The sequence below is a fragment of the Mastigoproctus giganteus genome, chromosome 13, assembly GCF_048544385.1.
Source record: "Mastigoproctus giganteus isolate SK-2022 chromosome 13, ASM4854438v1, whole genome shotgun sequence".
NCBI classification, from domain to species: Eukaryota; Metazoa; Arthropoda; class Arachnida; order Uropygi; family Thelyphonidae; genus Mastigoproctus; species Mastigoproctus giganteus.
Window position 1 is genome coordinate 13,743,153 of NC_143587.1, and position 24,624 is coordinate 13,767,776.

At 38.9% G+C, this 24,624-nt stretch overlaps 1 protein-coding gene across 2 annotated transcripts in view; it reads right to left on the minus strand.

Moving 5' to 3' along the window:
- LOC150075774 (neurobeachin-like protein 1) overlaps positions 1 to 24,624 on the minus strand; it is a 693,585-nt gene that overhangs the window by 567,771 nt on the left and 101,190 nt on the right. For both annotated transcript variants that reach the window (XM_090387670.1, XM_090387669.1), the window contains exons 9-10: positions 10,635 to 10,731; positions 3,095 to 3,201 (exon numbers count right to left, since the gene is read on the minus strand). In XM_090387670.1, the coding sequence (XP_090243796.1) occupies positions 3,095 to 3,201; positions 10,635 to 10,731 (204 nt within the window). The remainder of the gene's footprint in view (positions 1 to 3,094; positions 3,202 to 10,634; positions 10,732 to 24,624) is intronic.

Genomic DNA, 24,624 nt, shown 5'->3' on the forward strand with positions numbered 1-24,624 from the left:
TATCATTTTCTTGGTTATTCCACTGATAAGCCCAATCATATTTTTTGCACATCAGTTGTCACTCCTGCCAGTTTTTAATATTTAATTTTTCATTAGATTAGCAAAGATTTTCACCTGTAGCTGTTCAGTGCATACTATGTAGATCAGCTAAATCTTTAACCGGTATAAAATTTTGCATGGGATACATACAAATTAATAGGTGACATGAAAGCCTACGATAGATATAAGTTGGTCTGTAACCAAGTCACAAAGGAGATTAGGCAGGCAAAGGCAGACTACGAAAAATCCTTGGCAAAGGATGCAAAGAAAAACAGAAAAGAGTTCTTTACATATTTAAACTCAAGAAGGAAAGGGATGAATCAGATTGGTCCACTGGATATTGATGGTTCAACAGTTGAGGATCCTGCTCAGGTGGCTAACAATCTAAACGAGTATTTTGCATCTACATTCACGCATGAGGAGTTATTCAGGAGGGAGAATGACGTAGGTAAAGTAAACATTGGCGGTGAGCTGGATGATTTTGTAATAACTGAGAGGAAAGTGGAGGAGAGATTGTTGAGGATAAATACAAGAAAGGCACCTGTGGTGGATGGGATCTATCCAGTTATATTAAAGGAGGCAGCAAATGAAGTAAGCAAACCCCTAGCCATAATTATGAGAGCTTCTTTGGACTCAGGGGAGGTACCCATAGAATGGAGATGTGCAAATGTAACCCCAATTCACAAAGGAGGATCAAAGGCTGACACAAGTAATTATAGACCTGTTAGTTTAACTTCGGTTCCAGGAAAATTAATGGAGGCACTGGTTAATAAAGCACTGCAGGATCATCTAGACAAGAATTCAGTTATAGCTCAGACACAGCATGGTTTTGTTAAGGGCAGGTCTTGCCTGACCAATTTGATTGGATACTATGATGTAGTCACAAAAGAACTGGATGCAGGGAATAACTTTGATATTATATATCTGGATCTTAGAAAGGCTTTTGATACTGTTGCACATGGAAGACTGCTGCACAAATTGGAGCAGTGTGGCATTGGAGGCAAATTGCTGCTATGGATAAAGGGATGGTTGAGTGGCAGAAGACAGAGAGTGGTAATCAATGGACACTGCTCAACGTGGACTAATGTAATTAGTGGAGTTCCTCAGGGTTCAGTGTTGGGTCCGTTGTTGTTTTCGGTGTTTATGAATGATACTGATGATGGGATATCAAGTTTAATGTCCAAGTTTGCAGATGATACAAAGGTTCGCAGGGTTGTTAAGGACACTACTGACGCTATGCTGCTGCAACAGGATCTGGAAAGGTTGAACAGATGGGCTGAGAGGTGGCAAATGAAGTTTAACATTGACAAATGTAAAGTACTACATATGGGAAACAGTAACCCCAGAGCAACGTATCAACTCTGCGGTACTACACTGACAGTGGTGGAGAATGAAAAGGACCTGGGGGTAATTGTGCAGGCAGATATGAAGTTCTCTGAGCAGTGCAGACGAGCTGCAAGAGTAGCTCATGGTGTCTTGTCAATGATATACAGGAATTTTTCTAGCAGGGATAAGGAGGTGATTATTCCCTTATATAAGGCAATGGTTAGGCCACGTCTTGAGTACTGTATACAGGTCGGGAGGCCTCATTTCAAGAAGGATGTAGAGCTGCTGGAACGGGTACAGAGAAGGGCAACAAGATTAGTGAATGGAACAAAGGGTTGCTCTTACGAAGAAAAGCTTAAGTTTTGCAAATTACAGAGTCTGGAGACTAGGCACCGGCGAGGTGATCTGATAGAGGTGTATAAGGCTTTGAATGGTTTGAGCATGCTCAATGCCAATGGGATTCTTCATCTTGCTCAGAATAATCACCTCAGAGGGCATAAATTCAAATTGAGGAAGGACGGATGTTGGATAGATGTGCGGAAATTTGCCTTTGGCCAGCGGGTGGTTGGTTGGTGGAACCGACTTCCATCACTTGTTGTTGAAGTTGATAGCCTAAACAAATTTAAAGCTCAACTGGATAGGTATTTCGAACGAACGAAGGGGTGAAATGGGAGTGGTGTGTGTCTTTTTTTTTTTTTTTTGGCTGATGCTGAATAAGCTTGCTTTCTTGCATCATATGCCTCTACTAATGCTAATGCTAAAATTATCATTAATTCCACGTATGAAGATAAGGAGTTGGACTGTATCATTTACATCAGTACTGTCATCCAGTGCCACACTAAAATATTTCATTTGTTTTATGTTTTCCAAAACTTGTTCGAACAAATTCTTTCCAATATCTTCTACTCTCTGCACGATAGTTGAGACAAAACTAATGTCTTGTATCATTATTCATTTCTCCGGACAAATTTCTCTACAACTTTTAATAAACAACATTTAACAAATTCACCATTACTGAACGGTTTACTTTCAAAAGTGATCACATGTGCAACTTGATAACTGGCACTTACAGCAGATAAATTTCTTGACTTCGGTGTGTTTTGTTGTTTTGTTAATTCATTAGGTAACGCTTTTCTTTTCACAACAAAATTCTTGCTTGGAATTATATTAAAGAAAATTATATTCTTTAAAAACTGACACATCTTACACACCAAACACACTGCTTTTTCATTGTACTCAATGAAAAAAAAGTCTTCAGTCCACCTTTGATTAAAAACACGACACTCCAAATTGGCTTTCCTGTTTCAGAAAATTTTTAAAGGATGATTTTTTAATTTGATACAAATTAATAATAATTCAATACAATCAACAAGTTATATCAAGATAGTAGAATTTCACAAAATATGAACAGACTGATACATACGTGACTGCATTTAGCATACATATGACTGCATTGGCTTACCTGTACACATTTGATACAAGTGAAATCGATGCTTGCATCCAGCATAATTAGAGCTGCAGTGGCACAGCTCTAATAATGCTGTTTTAGTGCACTTTCAAGTGGGCTGTATAAAAATTATTCACGGGTCATAGGTTGAACACCACTGGTCTAATGGAAGAGAATTCCTAATATGGTACTTTTTAAAAAGGTAAACATATGTATAAGTGCATGTATAATATACACAATATCTTTAACTTTCCATATTAAAAAAATATTTTTAAAAATTGCCTTCAAATCTTTCAAAAGATGAACGAGTATTTCACAATATCTTCCATCCTGAAAAACTTTTCTTAGTGCCACTCCATCTCTTTGAGAGAGAAGATTTGTTAAGGTTTCTGGGGGAAAAAAAATAAATTATTAGTGAAAAGTAAAAATTTTCACTCGGCATATTACTGTAACTGTCATTCTCTTAAAAAACCTCTGCAGCTTAAGAAAAACTGGTATGCATAAATTAAGCAACAAATCAAATTTTATCAATAATCACAAATTAATGAGTAAAATAAATAAATAAAAACATTTTATCTGCAAAAAGATCTAAACTTTCAAACACTTCCTTGTTCATTTCACAAATATAAGTGGTCTCAGTTCCAATCTGAATGAGGACCATTTCCACTTACACTCTGCCAAGTCCCATGTACTTTTTTGGCCAGAATCCAAATTATGAGCTTATTCAACCATTGCTCATCTCAGTTGTCCTAGTTATTTGCTGTACAATTCCTTTTGCTTCAAAGGTGGTATGCATATGTCTATTCTGATATTCCCTGTCACAGACTTAGAAATTGGAATCATTAGTAATTTAGAATCTCCTCTTTTCTTTTTATAATCTATCTCTTCTTTGGCCTAAAATCTCTCTACCCCATTCTGTCAAATTCATCTCTTGCCTCTTATCATTCACCCAACTTCACTAATCACTTGAACTCTTTGAAACTTGACTTTCTCCAGTCCAACTTTTCCAACAGTGAGGTAATTTTCCTTGGTGATTTTAATGTACACAACTCCAGGTGGCTTCTGTTTTCTAGTTGCACAGAGCCAGCTGGTCAAGATGCTGAGACTTTTGCAACCATCAATAACCACACATCCAACACTCTTGATCTTTTTCTCACAAACAACCATTCCAAGTACACAGTCAAGGTGAGTGGTCTTTTAGGCATTTCACATCACAACTTAGTGACAGTCTATTGTTCAATGGAATCTTTTTCTTGTGGACATTCTCAACCTCATGTTGTTTGGCATTACAAGAATGCAAAATGGGATGATCAGCAAGATTTCCTTGGTTGGATTACTGTTTAAAATCTTCTAATGTCAATGTTTGCTCAGATTTTATCAGTGAACTTATTCTTGTAGGGATGAAATCTTATATTACTCACTCCAACTTAAAATCTCGTCCTTTATCTAAACATTAGCATTACCATTAGTTGAGGAATATGATGCAAGAAAGTAAGCTTATACAGCATCAGCCAAAAAAAAAAACCTTCCCATTTCACTCATCCAGTCACTCCAAATGTTTGTCTAGTTCAACCTTAAATTTATTTAAGCTATAATCTTCCACAACAACAACAGATGGAATCTGTTCCAGCAATCAAATATCCACTGTTAAAGGGAAATTTCCGCACATCTATTCTGCAACTTTCTTTCATCAATTTGAATCTATGTCCCCTCAAGTTCTTAATCTGAGCAAGCAGACCCAATTTTGGCAAAGTCCACATGGTCTATGACAGCCAAATCCTCTGCTTGCACCTTCACAATGATGGGACTGTTAGTAATCCTGGGTATAACCCCCATGCACAAGCACACTGTGCATGGGTTCACACCTGGGTTCACCACCCAGGTGTGAACCAATATAAGCAGGGGTCGAGGCACCCACACCACATGGAGAAATGCCGCCCCTGTGTTACCAGGCAATACCAGAGGGTAGATGACCCTCATCAACCGGTGCAATATCACCACTTTGCTTCTTGGAGGCTTGAAGTGGTGGAACCCATGTTTAGTCTCTAGAGCTAAGTTACGGTCAACCCTTCCCCATCTCTTCCATCATGCAGTATGACTGATGACTTTTGAGGTTAAGATGGACATCATGACAAGATCCAATCTTCCTTACATTTCAAGGGTACATCTCTAAAATGGTGTTTGCAGGCCGGCCGCTAGTTAGTACACGGGACCGAACCTATAGGTAACTCTTTAGGAGGCTTCCGGATCAGCTAGTGTATAATCTTACTGCCTCTACCCTGCCAGATAGTGACTGGAGGAGTCTGAGTATTGTGTATGCAGGAGGTACAGTGAGAGACCACGTTATGTCAAGGATCTGGGTATATTCTTACCGTGTGTACGCCACATCCAAAAATTTCATTATTTCATACAGCATGTCCCCCACACTTTTTCTTACTACTGAATACACCATGACCGGGGTTCACGCCCCTGACTGCTGAATACAGTCGATCTGCCAACCCGCACTGGACCAGCGTGGCAGATTATGGTCCATTTCCCTCAGCATGAATTGTTGAGGAGGCTTCCATCCTGCAGTGGGTCGATAATAGGTGCACTTTACTTTTTTTTTTACACCATGAATTGTCAAAACTAATAGAGAAAGCTTATCTGTGAGAGGATCTAAACCTCCCAAACACTTCCTAGTTCATTTCAAAAATATACATGGTCTCAATTCGAATCTTAACGATGCCCATTTCCACTTACAGTCTGCAAAACTCCATGTACATTTTCTGACAGAATCTCAGTTATCAGTTGATTCAACTACTGCTCATCTCAGTAGCCCAAATTATTCGCTTTATTTCCTTTATTTCCTTTTGCCTCAAAGGTGGTACTTGTGCATATGTCCGTTCCAATATTGCCTGTCAGACACTTGGTAATATGGAATCTCCTCTTTTCAATCTTCACTGGCTTAAAATCTCTCTACCTCAATCTGTCAAATTCATCTGTTGTCTTTACCATTCTCCCAACTCCACTAATCACTTGGAGCTCTTCAACTTCCTCTCTTTGCAACTTGACTTTCTCTAGTCCAACTTTACTAACAGTGAGGTAGTTTTCCTCAGTGATTTTAATGTTCACAACTCCAGCTGGCTTCCATTTTCTAGTCACACTGACCCAGCTGGTCAAGATGCTGAGGTTTTTACAATTACTAATGAACTTGCACAGATTGTTCATTTACCTACAAGAATACTGGACAATCCTTATTATAAAGACAACACGCTTGATCTTTTTCTCACAAACAACCCTTCTAAGTACACGGTCGAAGTGAGTGGGCCTTTAGGCATCTCAGATCACAACTTGGTGATTGTCTCTTCTCCAATGGAGCCTTTATCTCATGGCTATTCCCAACCTCGTGTTGTTCGGCATTACTAGAAAGCAAAATGGGATGACCTGCAAGATTTCTTTTCTTCTTTTCTTTGGTTGGACTACTGTTTCAAAACTTCTGAGGACAAAATTTGCTCAGATCGTGTCAGTGAAATTATTCTTGTAGGAATGGAATTTATCCCACACTCCACTTTAAAATCTCGTCCTTTATCTAAACCTTGGGTTTCCAATAAATGTGCTAAGGCCGTTCAAGAGAAAAATGTTGCATATCGTAATTGGCTTGTTTCTAATTCTTCAATTTCATTTTCTGCCTACACCAAAGCTTGCAACAATTGTAAAGCAGTTATTAATCAGTCCAAACTAGATGTTGAACAGGCTAAGAGTAGAAAACTTGCTTCTTGCCCTAATGGTAGCCGAGCATTCTGGTCTCTTGCCAAAGCTATTGGCCGCAACTTTTGCCCATCTCCGCTCCCACCTCTGTCAAAACCAGATGGTTCGGTTCGGTTGTCACTTCGGCCAAGGATAAAGCTGATCTGCTAGCATCCATTTTTTTTTCAACTCATGTATTAATGATCTTGGTAAAACACTTCCCACCATACCCAACATGCTCCATTCAATGCCTCCTGTGTCTTCCATCAAAAGGATGTCAGAAGGATTTTGACAAATCTTGATGAACTTACTCCTGTTCTTTGCCGCCTTTTTTTCACTTTCTTATTCCAAAGGTGTTTTTCCTTCTGCTTAGAAATTTGCTCATATCCAGCCAGTTCCAAAAAAGGGTGACAAATCCCTCCCATCCTATTATCGTCCCATTGCAATTACTTCTACTCTTTCTAAAGTAATGGAGAAATCAATTAACCACCAACTCTTAAACTACCTAGAAACCTTTCGTCTGATCAACGATGGATTCCACCAGTGTTGATCCACTGGTGATATTCTGGCCTATGTTACCCATTTATGGACAAATTCAATGGAAAAGTTCAGTGAAACACAAGCAGTTCCTCTAGACATCTCAAAGCTTTCGATTGTGTTTGGCATAAAGGTCTTCTAAACGAGCTTCCATCTTATGGTTTGCACTCTGTTTTTTGTAATTGATTATCCAATTTTCTCTCTGATCACTCACTGAGCGATCAGATGGCTCAGTGATCTCACTGATCATGGTCGATGGCTCTCTGTCTTTTAACTTCTCCACTAATGCTGGTGTCGCCAAGTTTCAGTTCTTTCTCCCGCTCTTTTCCTCTTGTATATTAATGACCTTCCATTGATTGGAAATCCTATCCATAGTTTTGCTGATGATAGCACATTGCATTCCACTTTCCATTTTGAGAAACCTTGCCCTGCTCAATCAGCTTCAATTTCTCAAATATCCGCTACCAATTCCTTAAATTCCGATCTCCAGGTAATTCTCCAGTGGGGTAAAGACAACTTAGTTGATTTTAATCCTTCTAAAACTCAATCTTATCTTATATCTCGCAAAAAAGGATTCTTCTGCTCCTATGCTTATCTTTGGTGACACTCCAATTTCTAGGCAAGTTGATATATTTCTTTTGGGGATTACCCTGACTTCTAATCTCTCTTGGCACAAGCACATCACAAATATTGCTTCCTCTGCATCTAAAAAACTGGGTCTTCTCTTTTGCTCTCAATGTTGCTCCCAATCAAAAGAGGGCATTAGGTTAATTAATGACTGATCTCTAACAAAGAGTCTCCACTGTCGGTATCAAAGACATTGTTTCTGCTGTATGCCTTTTCTACAGATATTTCCATAGGAACTGTTCTTCTGAAATGGCTTCAGCTTCTATAATTCTCTCTCTCTTTCTCTCTCTCTCTCTCTCTCTCTCTATTCCAAACCAGTCTGAACACATGGCATAACCTGTCAGCATCCTTTTATTGTCCAACTTCAAGCTCACTGAACAGATGATGCAAGAAAGAAAGCTTATATAGCATCAGCCCCCCCCCCCAAAAAAAAACCCTTATTTCACCCATCCACTTGCTCCAAATATTTGTCAAGTTCTGTCTTGAATCTATTTAAGCTATCAATTTCTACAATGACAGTTGGAAGTTTGCTCCAGCAATCAACCACCCGCTGGCTAAAGGCAAACTTCCACACATCTACCCTACAACCGTCTTTCCTCAATTTGAATTTATGCCCTCTCAGGCAATTATTCTGAGCAAGAGGAAGAATCCCATCAGCATTGAACATGCTCAAATCATTCAAGGGTTTATACACCTCAATCAGATCACCTCGCAGGTGCCTAGTCTCCAGACACTGTAATTTGCAAAATTAAGCCTTTCTTCATAAGTGCAACCCTTTGTTCCATTCACTAATCTTGTTGCCCTTCTCTGTACTCGTTCCAACAGCTCTACATCCTTCTTAAAATGAGGCCTCCAGACTTGTATACAGTACTCAAGGTGTGGCTTGAATATTGCCTTATGCAAGGGGATAATCACCTCCTTATCCCTGCTAGAAAAATTCCTGTATATCATAAACAGGAATTTTTCTCTTCCTCATTTATTCCTACATTTTCAGTTTTCTGTAATGACCTCTTTTCATACATATTTACAATCTACAGAATTTCAAGTCTAATGTTAAGTAATACCTTTTTTTTTCATCTTTTGAACCTTTCAACCCATGCACGGCACTAAGTACTATAGGTTCTAATACCTTTCATGCTTAAGATTTTAATAAAAAAAATAATAAATAAATAAATAAATAATTAAAAAATAAATCACACAATTGTCTTTAAGAAAATAACTACTATTACAGTGTTCAAATATATATATATACAAGACTTAAAATATCATTACAAAGAGCTTTAAAACTTCAGATTCCTGAGAAAACATTAATGAACATGGCTGTATATCACCTTATTATTATAATTTATTATTTTCAGCATAAATTTAACTTATTTTTTTATTTTTTTTAAATAGTGTGCTCTTTGGCAACCTATATTTAAAAATCAACAAGTAGTGAAAACTGAGCTTTCTCAACATGTAGGGCTTAATAGGAAACCCAAATCAACCAGAGTACATATGAATGCAAAATAAATAAACAAATTCCTAATCAAATCAAACATTCAACAGAGATAAAGGTGCACAGTCAGTTTTCTTAAAAAAGCAACATATAACAACTTCCATGGTAAATGAGTAAATCACGAATGGCATTAGCACAATCTCTAGTACAGTCAGTCCTCGTATAACATGTGTTTACACTACACGAATTCGATCATACACGATTTATAAATAGGGGAACGATATCTTATATAACACGAACCGAATTCGCTTATGCATGATTCACCTTTGTGTTTACAAGAAATGGCAGTCGAACGCAGAATCACCCCAACTGAACGCAACACGATAGGAATGAAGAGAAGATTCTGAAAATGTATTTGTGTGTTTTATATCAGTGAAGGGGAAACACATTTTACCATAATAACGTAAACACCAACACAATTCCAGCTATCAGTATAATCACAAATGCAATTAGATCGAGTTTACTACCAGTTTATAACAGATTCCACTAGCAGAAACGTAAATGGAAATTGTTTTTATTGTTTTATGGTAGTAACCCCTAGAAACGTGCTTGAGTAAAATGTGAGGTGTTAATAGTGTATCTCTGCAGTTGCTACACACACACGCACCTTTGTTTATGTGTATCAAGCGTGCCTCCTCGTTTTGTAATTGTGCTTTATTCCCTAAAAATGAGTAAAATACTTAAAAGGTGTGAAAAGGAAGGGTCCTGGTAAAGACACTGCAGATTCAGAGAGAAAAAGAAAAGCAATATCAATAAACAGAGGCGGACTGGATCAAAAATTCTTACTCAGGAAAATCTATAGTGGCCTCATACTATGGTTTATGGCCAAAATCACACCGGCCTCCGGCCCACGGGGGTTTCCCCTAGTAAGGCTTATGGCCAGTCCGCCTCTGTCGATAGAGAAAAAATATGAAATTGTGAAATGCTTTGAGCGAAATGAAAGACCATGTGATATTGCATGTGCTACAGACCTAAATGAGGCAACACCGAGAATTACAAAGAATGCAAAGAAAATAAAAACAACTTTCATAGCAGGAACAACTCAAAGTGTAATTAAAATCCATTACTTTAAGACACAAAGAATTAGAAGAGATGGAATGGCTGTCATCTGTTTGGATAGAAAATCAAACAAAAAACAAGTTTGCTTACGATAGAAGCAAAAGCATTAGCAATATTGTATTACGTAATAGTCGTAATAAAATACGTATGGTAAGTATTTTATTACGATTATTTATTGTGTTTGGTAATGTTTTGGTTACAAATGTGTGTTCAATCTTGGGTGTCCGGCACCTAACCCTATTTTTCCCATAGGTCCTGTTATTTATATTGCACGATTTTGCATTGCACGAGGGTTTCTAGGAACACAACTATCGTGCTATACGAGGACTGACTGTACTACAATAGAATAATATTAAATTTAGAAACACTTACCCAAAATATCAACTGCCACTGGATAGTCTTTAGTTGTAGACATTCTTAGTATTGTCTTGACCAGAGAATCTAATACAGTAGTTATTTCCACTTGTTTCTGAAATGTTTATTTACCATTTAATTTAATTATTAAATTATTTAGCATGTTTAAAATTTCAAGCCAAAGAAACAAATGTAAAAAATATAAAGTGCTATCTACTAATATAAGTGTATTAGTGGAGATGTAGCAAAGTAATAAGGTGCGAGAGTGCAGTAAAGCATATACATGTTTGAGTGGACAGAGTGTAGAGTGTGTTTAGTATCAAACGACACCAGGGGTTTCCCCCATCTGCACGTACTATGTCAATGTCAGAGGTTTAAAAATGTATGGATTTTGTACATGTGTAGTGTCGTGTACCATTCTTCCTCTGGTCATTTAACTACTCGACCCCTAATGGGACCCAACGTTGTCCACACTCCACCCCATGGAGGCAGACCAGGTCCACCAGTATTATATAGTTATTTACTCTGGCAGGTCATGCCACCTATTTCCTGAGATTTTAGTGGCTAGGACCTAAAAAAAAAACTGTTATAGATAGGGGTCAGCCAAAAGGAGTACTAGTTATGCAATTTGATGTTATTAAGTTTTTGGGTGTAAGGCTCAAGCAATTTAGAGATGATTCGGACACTAGTAGTTGTAAGTTAGAGAGAGAGAGAGAGAGAGGGGGGGTAGAGAGACTGAAGGCTGGGGGAAAAAGACAGAGATAAGGGGTCCATAGAGAAGATGACCCCCAAATCAGTGGAGCAGGTCTATGCCCCACCAGAGGGAAAAGAGGGGGCAGAGACCAGGAATCACCTCCCCCTCCTGCTTGGGGAGTGGAGGAAAAGGACCACGCAAGGGAGCATGACTAGGAACACCTAATGGCAACATCTGAGCTGTGCTGGTGGTTGTGTCACTCCTGGGATGAACCAAGGAAGGAATTGTATGGCACTATTCCCGTGGAAGTTTACAGTTGAGGTAAAGTTCGTTGCCTGGCAAAAAGGTCTTGGGAAAACTTGGAAAAAGTGCGGTAGTGTTGCTTGTGTTCCAGAAGATGGTTTCTTGATCCTGCGGAAGGTAATGAATCTGTGTAATGAGAATGCGTCGCAGAACTTTGTAAAGTGGGCACTGGTACATAAGGTGGTCCCAAGTTTCCTGGGATCCACAGTTACACAGTTCCATTTCTGTTACATGGAAGGAAGTCAGTTTTGCACAAACGTAACCATGCTCTGTGAGAAGGAAGGCGGGGAGAACCATGTCGGGCATTTAGGATAAACTGTTTGGAATTCTGGAAGAAATTTTCGGGTTATCGCCCCCTTTGTAGACTCCATCCACCTAGTCTGCCAGATCTGTGTTAAATGGATGATAAGTCTCTTTTCTTCTGCAGTCCTGTTGTTGAGTGGATCAGAGGTGAAGTCTAATATTGTGTCTGATTTTCCTTTGGAGGGTTGATAGAGTAAACTTGTGCAGACACTTTCTAGGTCTAAAGGTAGTAACACCTAGTAGGATTTGCAGAGCACGGGTTGAGACTGTGTGACAAGCTTGTGTTATTGTTAGGAGGATAGAGCGCTGAATTGTTTCTAGCTTTCGACGATTGACGACAGTCTGCGTCTTTGCGAACCACACCTCAGTTTGTTTGTTTGTTTGTTGCTTGGTTTTTAGGAGCATTAGCAACTAAGGCTCCGGGGATATGCGGTGGTCATTCCCTGACCTTTCCACATCCTCCGTAATTGGTGGTCACGGGCTCGAACCCCGGTCTAATTAAGAAGCGTGTGCTGCACCTGCCCACCTGGCTACGGAAGTGCCCACCACACCTCAGAAGCGTAAGTGATGGCAGGGATGAAAACTGCATTATAGAAGAGCATCAGGGTGCGCTTTTTGAGGCCCCAGTCCTGCCAGGTTACACTGGCTGGACTGGGGCCTCAATGACTACTCCAAGGGGATCTTTATCTGCAGTGGTCTGGTTGGTGCAAGCGTGCCCCTCAGTAAGACTGAGCGGGTCTTAGCAGGTGAGATGTTCAGTTGGTTATAAGTAGCCCATTCTTGTAACACTGTCAGTGCATGATTTGCATAGGTCTCTAAGAGAGCTCTGGAGTCTGGCCACAGCATCAAGATCAGGTCATCCACATATGCTTTTGACTGGACTTCTCCAAGGTTGATGTTCAAGAAGTCATCCAGGACGTAATTCCAGAGCAGGGGGCCCTAGAACGGAACCCTGCGGGCAGCCTCGGTAAATATGTCTTGAAACGTGACTGTAGGGGTTCTTCACCATGATGTTTCTATCTGAAAGATAGCAACTGATGCAGTTATATAGGTTCTCCAGAATGTTGGCTCGTCTGAACTCACTAAGGACACTTGGCCACCATAAGGCGTCGAATGTCCTGGCGAAGTCCACAGATATTGCCAAGAAGTATTTATTGTTGCAGTTTGTTGGCTGTGGCTATAATATTTCCCAGTGCATCAACAGTTGATTTTCCTGGCTTGAAACCAAATTGGTTTAGAGAAGCCAGCCCAGTGTTTGAGTGGACAGTGGTTGCAGGTGGTAGATGACTTTCATCAACCGGTGAAATACCACCACTTTGCTTATTAGAGGCTTGAAGTGGTGAAACCCATGTTTAGACTCTAGAGCAAAGTTTCCGGCATCCCTCTCCCCTCATATTTCTCCTTCAACCCATGCACGGTACTAAGTACTGTAGGTTTTAATACCTATAGTACTTAGTACCGTGCATGGGTTTTCGTGTTTGGGTTTTCATAAAAAAAAAAAAAAAAAAAGCTCATGACTGCTAAATACGATTAACGATTGTATTCATTATCAAAATTGTAAACTCCTCTGATGTAACAGTCATGCCAGATTATAAATATGTTTATATACAAATTATGATTTGTATATAAACAAAAAAAAATCATATAAATATGATTTTTTTGCATTTATACATCCAATAGAAAAATTGTGTAAATAGTTAGGGTTAATTTTTTGAATAATTATACATTGAATTTTTCAAAAAATTAACCCTAACTATTTACACAATTTTTCTATTGGATGTATAAATGCAAAAAAAGCTTACCTGAAGTCCTTTCTTGAAAGTTCAATAATTAAATTTGTTGTAAGCCACCATAAACCTGACAATTTTTCTTCAATAGAAATTGTCAGCCATTTAATGAGTTAGTTTGGGAAAAAAATAAAAATCAAATGGCACAAAGTCAGATAAATGAAGATATTGTAAACGAGCTACAAGATGTTTGGAAATATATTCAGAAATTGCTGTCATATGTGATGAGCTTGATCATGGAGAAATTTGCAATTTTTTTCTTGTCCACACAGCAGGTTTCTTCTTTCTGATTACATCTCTCAAGTGGTTAGTGATTTCTATAAGGCTAAGCAGTAACTTAGTAGTAATGTATTCTAATAATTTATTACTCTTTGACTAAAGAAAAATACAGTCTTTGACTAAAAGCAAATACATCCCCTTTACAATTATTTTTCCTTAATTTTAATAGGTCTTGTTTGCATCATCCTAGAAAGAAGGAAAAAATATGAGTCATCATAAGTTTAATTATCTCTGTTAAGGACTTAAGCATCTCAATCAGATCCCTATGCAGATGTCCAGTTTTAAATGTTGCAGCTTATGGAAGTGGAAACATCTCTTCCACTAAGAATATCTCTGCCTCTACAATAAGTCTCTCAACCTTTTGATGAAGATATCTTTCCTGAAATAAGAGTTACAGATCTGTACACAAGTGTTTTCTGCTTATCAATTTGTACAGCAGAATAATTACAGTTTCCATTGGAAAAATTTCTGTATATCCCTGACAACACTCCATGTGCTGCCCTTGTAGCCTCATACTATTGGGCAAATTTCATATCACTGTTTACAATCCTCGCATTTTTTTCGCCTTCAACAGAGATGGTGAAAATAAGGAGATGAAGTGTGCTACTCCTCGCCAAATGATAATTCAATTTGGGATAATTGTGATCAGATGGAACTTTGCATTAAGGAGCATTAAAGCTTAATTTATATTTTAGACTACTGTAGTTGTATAATTTATCTGTATCTCTATAGCAGCATCGCTTGTTTCTCATTAACAATTTAATATTATTCACAAAAGTTGACATAAAACTTGTATTACTATAATCAATATCATTAACGAAAATTAAAGATATTCCAACATAACAGGAATTTAAACATGCATAATTCTGATATACTGGAAGCAGAATTTAATACTGAGTGAATATCATATATACAGAAAAGGGAGACAGAGTGGGGTGGGCCATGTTTTTATCTGCACAGCAGAGCAATTCAAAAAGAATATACCCAATAGATAAGAATTATCAGTTTTACGTAATATGATGGAAAAGCAAAAATGAGACTGGAGTGTACAGACAAAATGAGCGGTAGATATAATAATTTATACGGATAAATGAGTGGACAAGTAGAAAATATTGTTGTAACCATGAGGAACTCTAATTTTCCAGAAACAGACTGGGTCCTGTGGGTGGGTTGCTTTAAAAATTGCTACCAACACACTTTGTACAACACACATGCCAAAAATAATTCTACCCCCCACCGGGGTTGTAGAATTATTTTCTAATTATTTTGATCTTATAATAATCTTATAATTATAAGATCAAAATAATTATCTTATAATTATTTAATCTTATAATTTTGATTTTATAATTATTTTGACAGAATTTTGTAATTATTTGATCCTCCCACTTTTTTCCCTCATATTAAGATAATAGTAAATGCAATGATAGTTAAACACATGTGCAAGGCAATACCTCTGCATAATATATGGGGCTTGTTATTGTGTATCTTGCTTAAGTTGATAAAGAGGCTCATTTCATTGAAAGCTTCTTTCTGCTTATTTTATCGCTTTTTTCTTTATATTAATAGTTTTTCTTTCATTATTTACTGGCTGTATATAATTTCAGTTTTAATTTGTGCACAGCGTATTCATTTTATGTTATCTACCAGCATCCCTGTATTTAATTTATTTTTAATAAATTTTACTTATTTTAAATGTGTTTCATCAGTAGAAGCAATATTTATTTAATTAATATCAGATTATATTACCACTTTTAAAGAATAAAAAAATTAAGGTAGATGACAACAAAAAAGATTTGAGAATAACTGTGCAATCTGAAGTTCTATCAACACTGTACACAGATTGTTGTATTAGTGGTGGCAAATGATGCAAAAAGCAAGCTTATGTAGCTTGCTTATGTAAGCAAGCTTATGTATCTGCAGATAAAGGAACCACTAGGTGGCAATGATCACAGTGTGCTGAATTGGGATTTACTCAAGGAGGTAACTACCATCAGAGGTAAAGGGAAGGGTTTTTGCTTTCGTAAAGGCAACTATGATGGTCTGAGACAGTATTTAAATTCTATACAGTGGGACCAACTGATGATGTTACCAACAGCAAATTCAAAATGGGAAGCTTATTGCTTGTTTGTTTGTTATTTGGTTTTTAGGAGCATTAGCAACTAAGGCCATATTGCTCCGGGATATGCAGTGGTCATTCCCTGACCTTTCCGCATCCTCCGTATTTGGTGGTGACGGGCTCGAACCCCGGTCTAATCAAGAAGCGTGTGCTACGCACAGCTGCTCCAAAAATGGGAAGCATTCAAGGAACTAATCTTGGAAGCTACCAGGCTTTACATACCAACCAAGAAATATTGTTCAAGGTTCAGGCCTAAATGGTTGTCAGATGAACTAATGAGACATATGGCAGAAAAGAAAAATGCATGGGATACATACAAATTAATGGGTAACATGGAAGCCTATGATAGATATAAGTTGGTCTGTAACCAAGTCACAAAGGAAATTAGGCAGGCAAAGGCAGATTATGAGAAATCCTTGGCAAAGAATGCAAAGAAAAACAGAAAAGAGTTCTTTACCTATTTAAACTCAAGAAGGAAAGGGATGAATCAGATTGGTCCACTGGATGTTGATGGTTCAACAGTTGAGGATCCTGCACAGGTGGCTAACAATCTAAACAAGTTTTTTGCATCTAAATTCACACAAGAGGAGTTATTCAGGAAGGGGAATGCCATAGATGAAGTAAACACTGGCAATGAGCTAGATGATATTGTAATAATTGAGAGTAAAGTGGAGGAGAAATTGTTGAAGATAAATACAAGAAAGGCACCTGTGGTGGATGGGATCTATCCAGTTATATTAAAGGAGGCAGCAAATGAAGTAAGCAAACCCCTAGCCATAATTATGAGAGCTTCTTTGGACTCAGGGGAGGTACCCATAGAATGGAGATGTGCAAATGTAACCCCAATTCACAAAGGAGGATCAAAGGCTGACACAAGTAATTATAGACCTGTTAGTTTAACTTCGGTTCCAGGAAAATTAATGGAGGCACTGGTTAATAAAGCACTGCAGGATCATCTAGACAAGAATTCAGTTATAGCTCAGACACAGCATGGTTTTGTTAAGGGCAGGTCTTGCCTGACCAATTTGATTGGATACTATGATGTAGTCACAAAAGAACTGGATGCAGGGAATAACTTTGATATTATATATCTGGATCTTAGAAAGGCTTTTGATACTGTTGCACATGGAAGACTGCTGCACAAATTGGAGCAGTGTGGCATTGGAGGCAAATTGCTGCTATGGATAAAGGGATGGTTGAGTGGCAGAAGACAGAGAGTGGTAATCAATGGACACTGCTCAACGTGGACTAATGTAATTAGTGGAGTTCCTCAGGGTTCAGTGTTGGGTCCGTTGTTGTTTTCGGTGTTTATGAATGATACTGATGATGGGATATCAAGTTTAATGTCCAAGTTTGCAGATGATACAAAGGTTCGCAGGGTTGTTAAGGACACTACTGACGCTATGCTGCTGCAACAGGATCTGGAAAGGTTGAACAGATGGGCTGAGAGGTGGCAAATGAAGTTTAACATTGACATATGTAAAGTACTACATATGGGAAACAGTAACCCCAGAGCAACGTATCAACTCTGCGGTACTACACTGACAGTGGTGGAGAATGAAAAGGACCTGGGGGTAATTGTGCAGGCAGATATGAAGTTCTCTGAGCAGTGCAGACGAGCTGCAAGAGTAGCTCATGGTGTCTTGTCAATGATATACAGGAATTTTTCTAGCAGGGATAAGGAGGTGATTATTCCCTTATATAAGGCAATGGTTAGGCCACGTCTTGAGTACTGTATACAGGTCGGGAGGCCTCATTTCAAGAAGGATGTAGAGCTGCTGGAACGGGTACAGAGAAGGGCAACAAGATTAGTGAATGGAACAAAGGGTTGCTCTTACGAAGAAAAGCTTAAGTTTTGCAAATTACAGAGTCTGGAGACTAGGCACCGGCGAGGTGATCTGATAGAGGTGTATAAGGCTTTGAATGGTTTGAGCATGCTCAATGCCAATGGGATTCTTCATCTTGCTCAGAATAATCACCTGAGAGGGCATAAATTCAAATTGAGGAAGGACGGATGTCGGATTGATGTGCGGAAATTTGCCTTTAGCCAGTGGGCAGTTGGTTTGTGGAATAGACTTCCATCACTTGTTGTTGAAGTTGATAGCCTAAACAAATTTAAGGCTCAGCTGGACAGGTATTTCGAACGAACGGTGGGGTGAAATGGAAGTAGTGGTTGTGTTTTTTTTCTTGGCTGATGCTGAATAAGCTTGCATTCTTGCATCATATGCCTCTACTAATGCTAATGCTAATGTATAAAGCAAGCGGAGGAAAGTGGAGGATAAATTGTTGAAGATAAACATAAAAAAGGCAGTCGGGTTGGATGGGATCTATCCAGTTATATTAAAGGAGGCAGCAAAGGAAGTAAAAAACCCTTAGCCATAATTATGAGAGCTTCCCTGGACTCAGGGGAGGTACCCATGGACTAGAGATGTGCAAATGTGGCCCCAATTCACAAAGGAGGATCAAAGGGCAACACAAGTAATTATAGAACTGTTAGTTTAACTTCTGTTCTAGGAAAATGAATGGAGGCACTGGTTAAAGAAACACTGCAGGATTATCTAGACAAGACTTCAGTTATAGCTCGGACACAGCATGGTTTTGTTAAGGGGAAGTCTTGTCTGACCAATCTGATTGGATACTATGATGTGGTCACAAAGGAACTGGATGCAGGGAATAACTTGGATATCATATATTTGGATCTTTTGATACTGTTGCACATGGAAGACTGCTGCACAAATTGCAGAAGTGTGGCATTGGAGGCAAATTGCTGCTATGGATAAAAAAAAAAGAGATGGTTGAGTGGAAGAAGACAGAGAGTGGTAATCAATAGACACTGCTCTTTGTGGACTAATGTTATTAGTGGCCCCCAGGGTTCAGTGTTAGGTCCATTGTTGTTTTGTGTAATCATCAATGATGATATATCAGTCCTAATGTCAAGTCTACAGATGATACGAAGGTTGGTAGAGTTGTTAAGGACACTAATGACAGTATGCTGCTGCAAAAGGATCTAGAAAAGTTGAGCAGATGGGTTGAGTGGTGGCAAATGAAGTTTAACATTGACAAATGTAAAGTACTACATATGGGAAGCAGTAACCCCAGAGTAACCCTTAGGATGACTCTACAGTGGTAGAGAATGAAAAGGACCTGGGGTAATTGTGCCGGTAGATATGAAGTTTTCTGAGCAGTGCAGACAGTCTGCAAGAGTTGGTTGGTTTGGTTGGGTTTTATTGGCGCATTAGCAACTAAGGCTATAATGCGCCCGGTCTGCAAGGGTAGCTCATGTTGTCTTTTCTGCTTGTCAATGATATATAGGAATTTTTTTTATCGGGGATAAGGAGGTGATTATCCCATTGGTCAGGCCACATCTTGAGTACTGTATACAGGTCTGGAGACCTCATTTTAAGAAGGATATAGAGCTGTTGGAACAAGTACAGAGAAGGGCAACAAGATTGGTGAATGGAGCGAAGGGTTGCTCTTAAGAAGAAAGGCTTAAGTTTTGCAGATTACAGTGTCTGGAGACTAGGCACCTGCGAGGTGATCTGATTGAGGCGTATAAAGCCTTGAATGGTTTGAGCATGCTCAATGCTGATGGGATTCTTCCTGTTGCTCAGAATAATCACCTGAGAGGGCTTAAATTCAAATTGAGGAAAGACAGTTGTAGGATAGATGTGCAGAAGTTTGCCTTTAACCAGCGGGTAGTTGATTGGTGGAACAGTTTGTTTGTTGTTTGTTGTTTGGTTTTTAGGAGCATTAGCAACTAAGGCCATATTGCTCCGAGAAATGCGATGGTCATTCCCTGACCTTTCCGCATCCTCCGTATTTGGTGGTGACAGGCTCGAACCCCGGTCTAATCAATAAGCGTGTGCTACGCACTGCTGCTCCTTCCCACCTGGCTACAGAGGCGCCTTGGTGGAACAGACTTCCATCTTTTGTTGTGGAAGTTAACAGCCTAAATAAATTTAAGGCTCAGCTGGACAGGTGATTGGAATGAACAAAGGGGTGAAATGGGAGCGGGGGAGGGGTTTGGCTGATGCTGCATAAGCTTGCTTTCTTGCATCATAATGCAGCATCAGCCAAAAAAATAAATAAATAATAATAATAATAATAAAAAAATAAATAAAACTCCAACATCATCTGTCCATCCTTTTCAATAAAATCTCTAATCCTTCCTTAAATTTATTCAAAAGTACCACTTTCACGATACCAGCTGTAAATTTGTTCTAATAATCAATTACTCTCTGGCCGAAAGCAAATTTTCACACCTCTATCCTGCAACCAACCTTTTCAATTTAAATTTAACTTTAGTTTTAGGTACCTTCCAAGAAAGAGTGAGGTATGCCATTAGAATTTAGATTACTCAATTCATTTAAAGCCTTAACCATTTCAATCCTCAGCATTTGAAAACTAGGTACCTTTCGTGCCTAGTTTCAAAATGCTGAAATTTGCAAAACTGAAAGCTTTCTTGGTAACAGTATCCTTACTAATCTTGTTATTCTTTGCACCTGTTCCACTTCATCCTTCCTAAAATGAGGCTTCCAAACCTGTATGCAGTATTCAAAATTCAGCCTAACCATTGCCTAATAACAACATGATAATCACCTCTTTAACCCTGCTGGCAAAGTTCCTGTATATCATAAACCCCATGAAATGTCCAAGCAGCCTGTCTGCATTGTTCAGAGAACTCCACATACACTGTATAATTACCAATCCCTCCCAAGTCTTTTCTGCTCTCCACTACATATCACTAACTGGTATGTTATTCTAGGATGACTCTTATTTATTATATTAATGTCATATTATTAACTCATATTTATTAATATTAAACATCAGTTGGCACTTCTCAGCCAATCTGTCTAATTTCTCTGGATCTTGTTGCAGCAGCACACCCTCATTCCTGTCATTAACCAGCCTGCCAAACTTTACACATCAGAAAACCTACACATTAAACTTGATAGGCCTTCATCGATATTGTTCAGTGATGGGCCCCCTTACTGAAAACATGAGGACCAGCACTGAACCTTGGGGATTCTACTAACATTAGTCCAAGAAGAGTAGTGCTCATTAATGACCACTATTTGTCTTATGCCACACAACCATTCCTTTATCCAGAGCAGAAACTTGTCCCTAATGTCACACTGCTCCAACTTGCAGAGCAGTCTTTCAATATGTAACAGTATCGAAGGAATTGGGGAAATCGAAATATATTATGTCAAAATTATTTTTATTTACCCTTTGCATCCAATTCCTTTAGAACTGGAAGCAAAGAATAATCTTAACATCATATACTTATATTTCAATAAAACTTCTGAGTGTTCAATATGAATGACTGTTGTATAACTGAAGTAATGAAACTTGCTGCTATTATGTTGTAGAGCAGATATCATCTTTTAAGGGGACAAAAGGTGATGTTGTTGTACATGTTGGCACTAACGATCTTAAGAGTAGGAGATCTGCAGATTTACTCAACAAGTCAATGTTGAAAAAACGTCATGGGTTTGTTAAAGGATTGAATGTGAAAGTGTCTGCAATTCTGCCCAGACACGATAGGAGGGAGTATATGATGAGAACCTTGTTGATCGATTCAGCCCTGGAGAGATTGTGCAAGGCTCAAGAGGTAGAATTTTTTTCAGCCTAGTCTGTGCTTGTTGACATGAGAGACTTCTTCTACAGAGATGGAGTACATTTAATAGAAAGGGTGCAAGAATATTTGCTGATGCTATCGAAGCAGTGTTAGGTGGGTCGGAAAACTGCTAGCTTGGGGAGATACACAGATTGAAAGGTTAACAGTGGCTGCAGGCAGAGACAAAAGTGATTCTTGCACTGCTTCGATTAGAATGAGCAGAAGTCTGGAAAGCAATGTAATGGAGATTTCCAGGACTGCTGAGAGTCATAGTGGAACAAGTAAATACACTGGCGGTGTAAGGGTAACTAAGAGTCGGAACAGGTGCATGTATACTTGCATGTACACCAATGCTAGGAGTATAGTTAATAAATTTGATGAGCTTGAAGTGCTAGTCAAGACATCAAAGGCAGATATTGTTGAGATATCAGAGATGTGGTGTCACACAGATATAAGCAGTGAAGAATTGGAATTTGGGGAGTACAATGTGTACAGAAAGAACAGACAGGGTTGGAAGGGAGGAGGGGTTATGCTGTTAGTTAAGAAAGACATAAAATCTAAGGAAGTGCATCCAGTTGACATGGGTGGACAGTGCAATGCTGAGTCTGTTTGGTGTGAAATAAGCACTGGCAAAGGAAAAATGAGAGTAGGTGTGTGTGTTATAGGCCTAATGAATCTGATGGGTATAATGAGCAATTGTGCAGAGAAATAGAGTGGGCCAGTAAATCAGAATGTCTTATAATGGGGGATTTTAACTTTCCAGATATTGACTGGAACTTGTGGTTTGGTCACTCGCACACTAGCAAGACTTTTGTAGATTTACTGGATGATGGTTTTCTACAGCAACATTTTCAAGAGGCAACCAGAGGGAGTAATACTCTTGATCTGATTATCAGCAGTGATCATTCATGCATTAAGAATTTGTAGATAAAGGAACCACTGGGTGACAGTGATCACAATATACTGATGTGGGAATTACTTAAAGATGTAACTACCATCAAAACTCATGGGAAGGGGTTTTGCTTTTGTAAAGGTGACTACAGTGATCTCAGACAGTTTTTAAATTCTGTATAGTGGGATCAACTGATGATGTTACCAACACTGAATTCTAAATAGGAAGCCTTCAGGGACTTAATTTTGGAGGCTACTAGGCTTTTCATGTCAACTAAGAAATACTGTTCAAGGTTTAGGCCTAAATGGATGTCAGAGGAATTAATGAGGCTTGTGGCAGAGAAGAAGAATGTATGGGATGCATATAAAGTATCAGGTGACACAGAAGCCTATGGCAGGTATAAGTTAGTCTGTAATCAAGTCACAAAGGAGGTTAGGCAGGCGAAGGAAGATTACAAGAAATCTTTGGCAAAGGATGCAAAGAAAAACAGCAAAGAGTTCTTTACTTATGTAAACTCTAGAAGGAAAGGGATGAATCAGATTGGATCACTTAACATAGATGGGTTGACTATTGATGATCATGCTCAGGTAGCTGACAAACTGAATGAGTATTTTGAATCTACATTCACACATGAGGAGTCAATTAATGAGGAGAGTGCCAGACGTTTATCAAACGCTATCAGGGAGCTAAGTGATTCTGTAATAACTGAGAGCAAAGTGGAGGAGAAATTGTGGAAGTTAAACATAAGGAAGGCACCTGGGGTTTATGGGATCTATCCAGTTATATTAAAGGAGGTAGCAAAAGAAGTAAGCAAACCCTTATCCATAATTATGAGAGCTTCCTTGGACTCAGGGGAGGTCCCCATAGACTGGAGGTGTGCAAATGTATCACCAATTCACAAAAGGGGGGGGTTCAAAAGGTGACACAAGTAACCACAGACCTGTTAGTTTAATCAGGGGAAAATAATGGAATCACTGGCTAAAGAAGCACTGCAGTATCATCTAGACAAGACTGCAGTACTAGTTAAGACACAGCATGGGTTTGTTAAAGGTAGGTCTTGTCTGACCAATTTGATTGGATACTATGATGTGGTCACAAAGGAACTGAATGCCAAAAATAATTTTGATATCGTATACTTGGATTTCAGGAAAGCTTTTGATACTGTTGCACATGGTAGACTGCTGCACAAATTGGAGCAGAATGGTATTAAGGGTAAGTTGCTACAATGGATAAAAGGATGGTTGAGTGGGAGAAGACAGAGGGTGGTAATTAATGGGTGCTGCTCTTCGTGGACTAATGTTATTAGTGGAGTGCCACAGGATTCGGTTTTGGGTCCACTGTTGTTTTGCATATTCATCAATGATATTGATGAAGGTATATCAGTTTTCATGTCCAAGTTTGCAGATGATACAAAGGTTGGCAGGATTGTTAACGACAGTAAAGTCAGTATGCTACTCCAACTGGATCTAGATAAGCTGGGAAAATGGGCTGAGAAGTGGCAACTGAAGTTTAACATTGACAAATGCAAAGTACTGCATATGGGTAGCAATAACCAAAGAGAAACGTACCAACTGTGTAGTACTACACTCAGGGAAGAGGAAAGTGAAAAAGCCCTGGGGGTAATTGTGCAGTCAAATATGAAGTTCTCTGAGCAGTGCAGATGGGCGGCCAGGCCAGATCATGGAGTCTTGTCAATGATATATATATTAGGATTTTGCTAGCAGGGCCAGGGAGGTGATTATCCCTTTATACAAGGCAATGGTCAGGCCACACCTAGGGTACTGTGTACAGGTCTGGAGGCCTCATTTTAGGAAGAATGTAGAGTTGCTAGAATAAGTACAAAGAAGAGCAACAAGATTGGTGAGGGGAACAAAGGGATGCTCTTACCAAGAAAGGCTTAAGTTCTGCAAACTGAAGCATCTGGAGTGTAGGCACCTGCAAGATGATCTGATTGAGGTGTATAAGGCCTTGAATGGGTTGAACAAACTGAATGCTGATGGGATTCTTCCTCTTG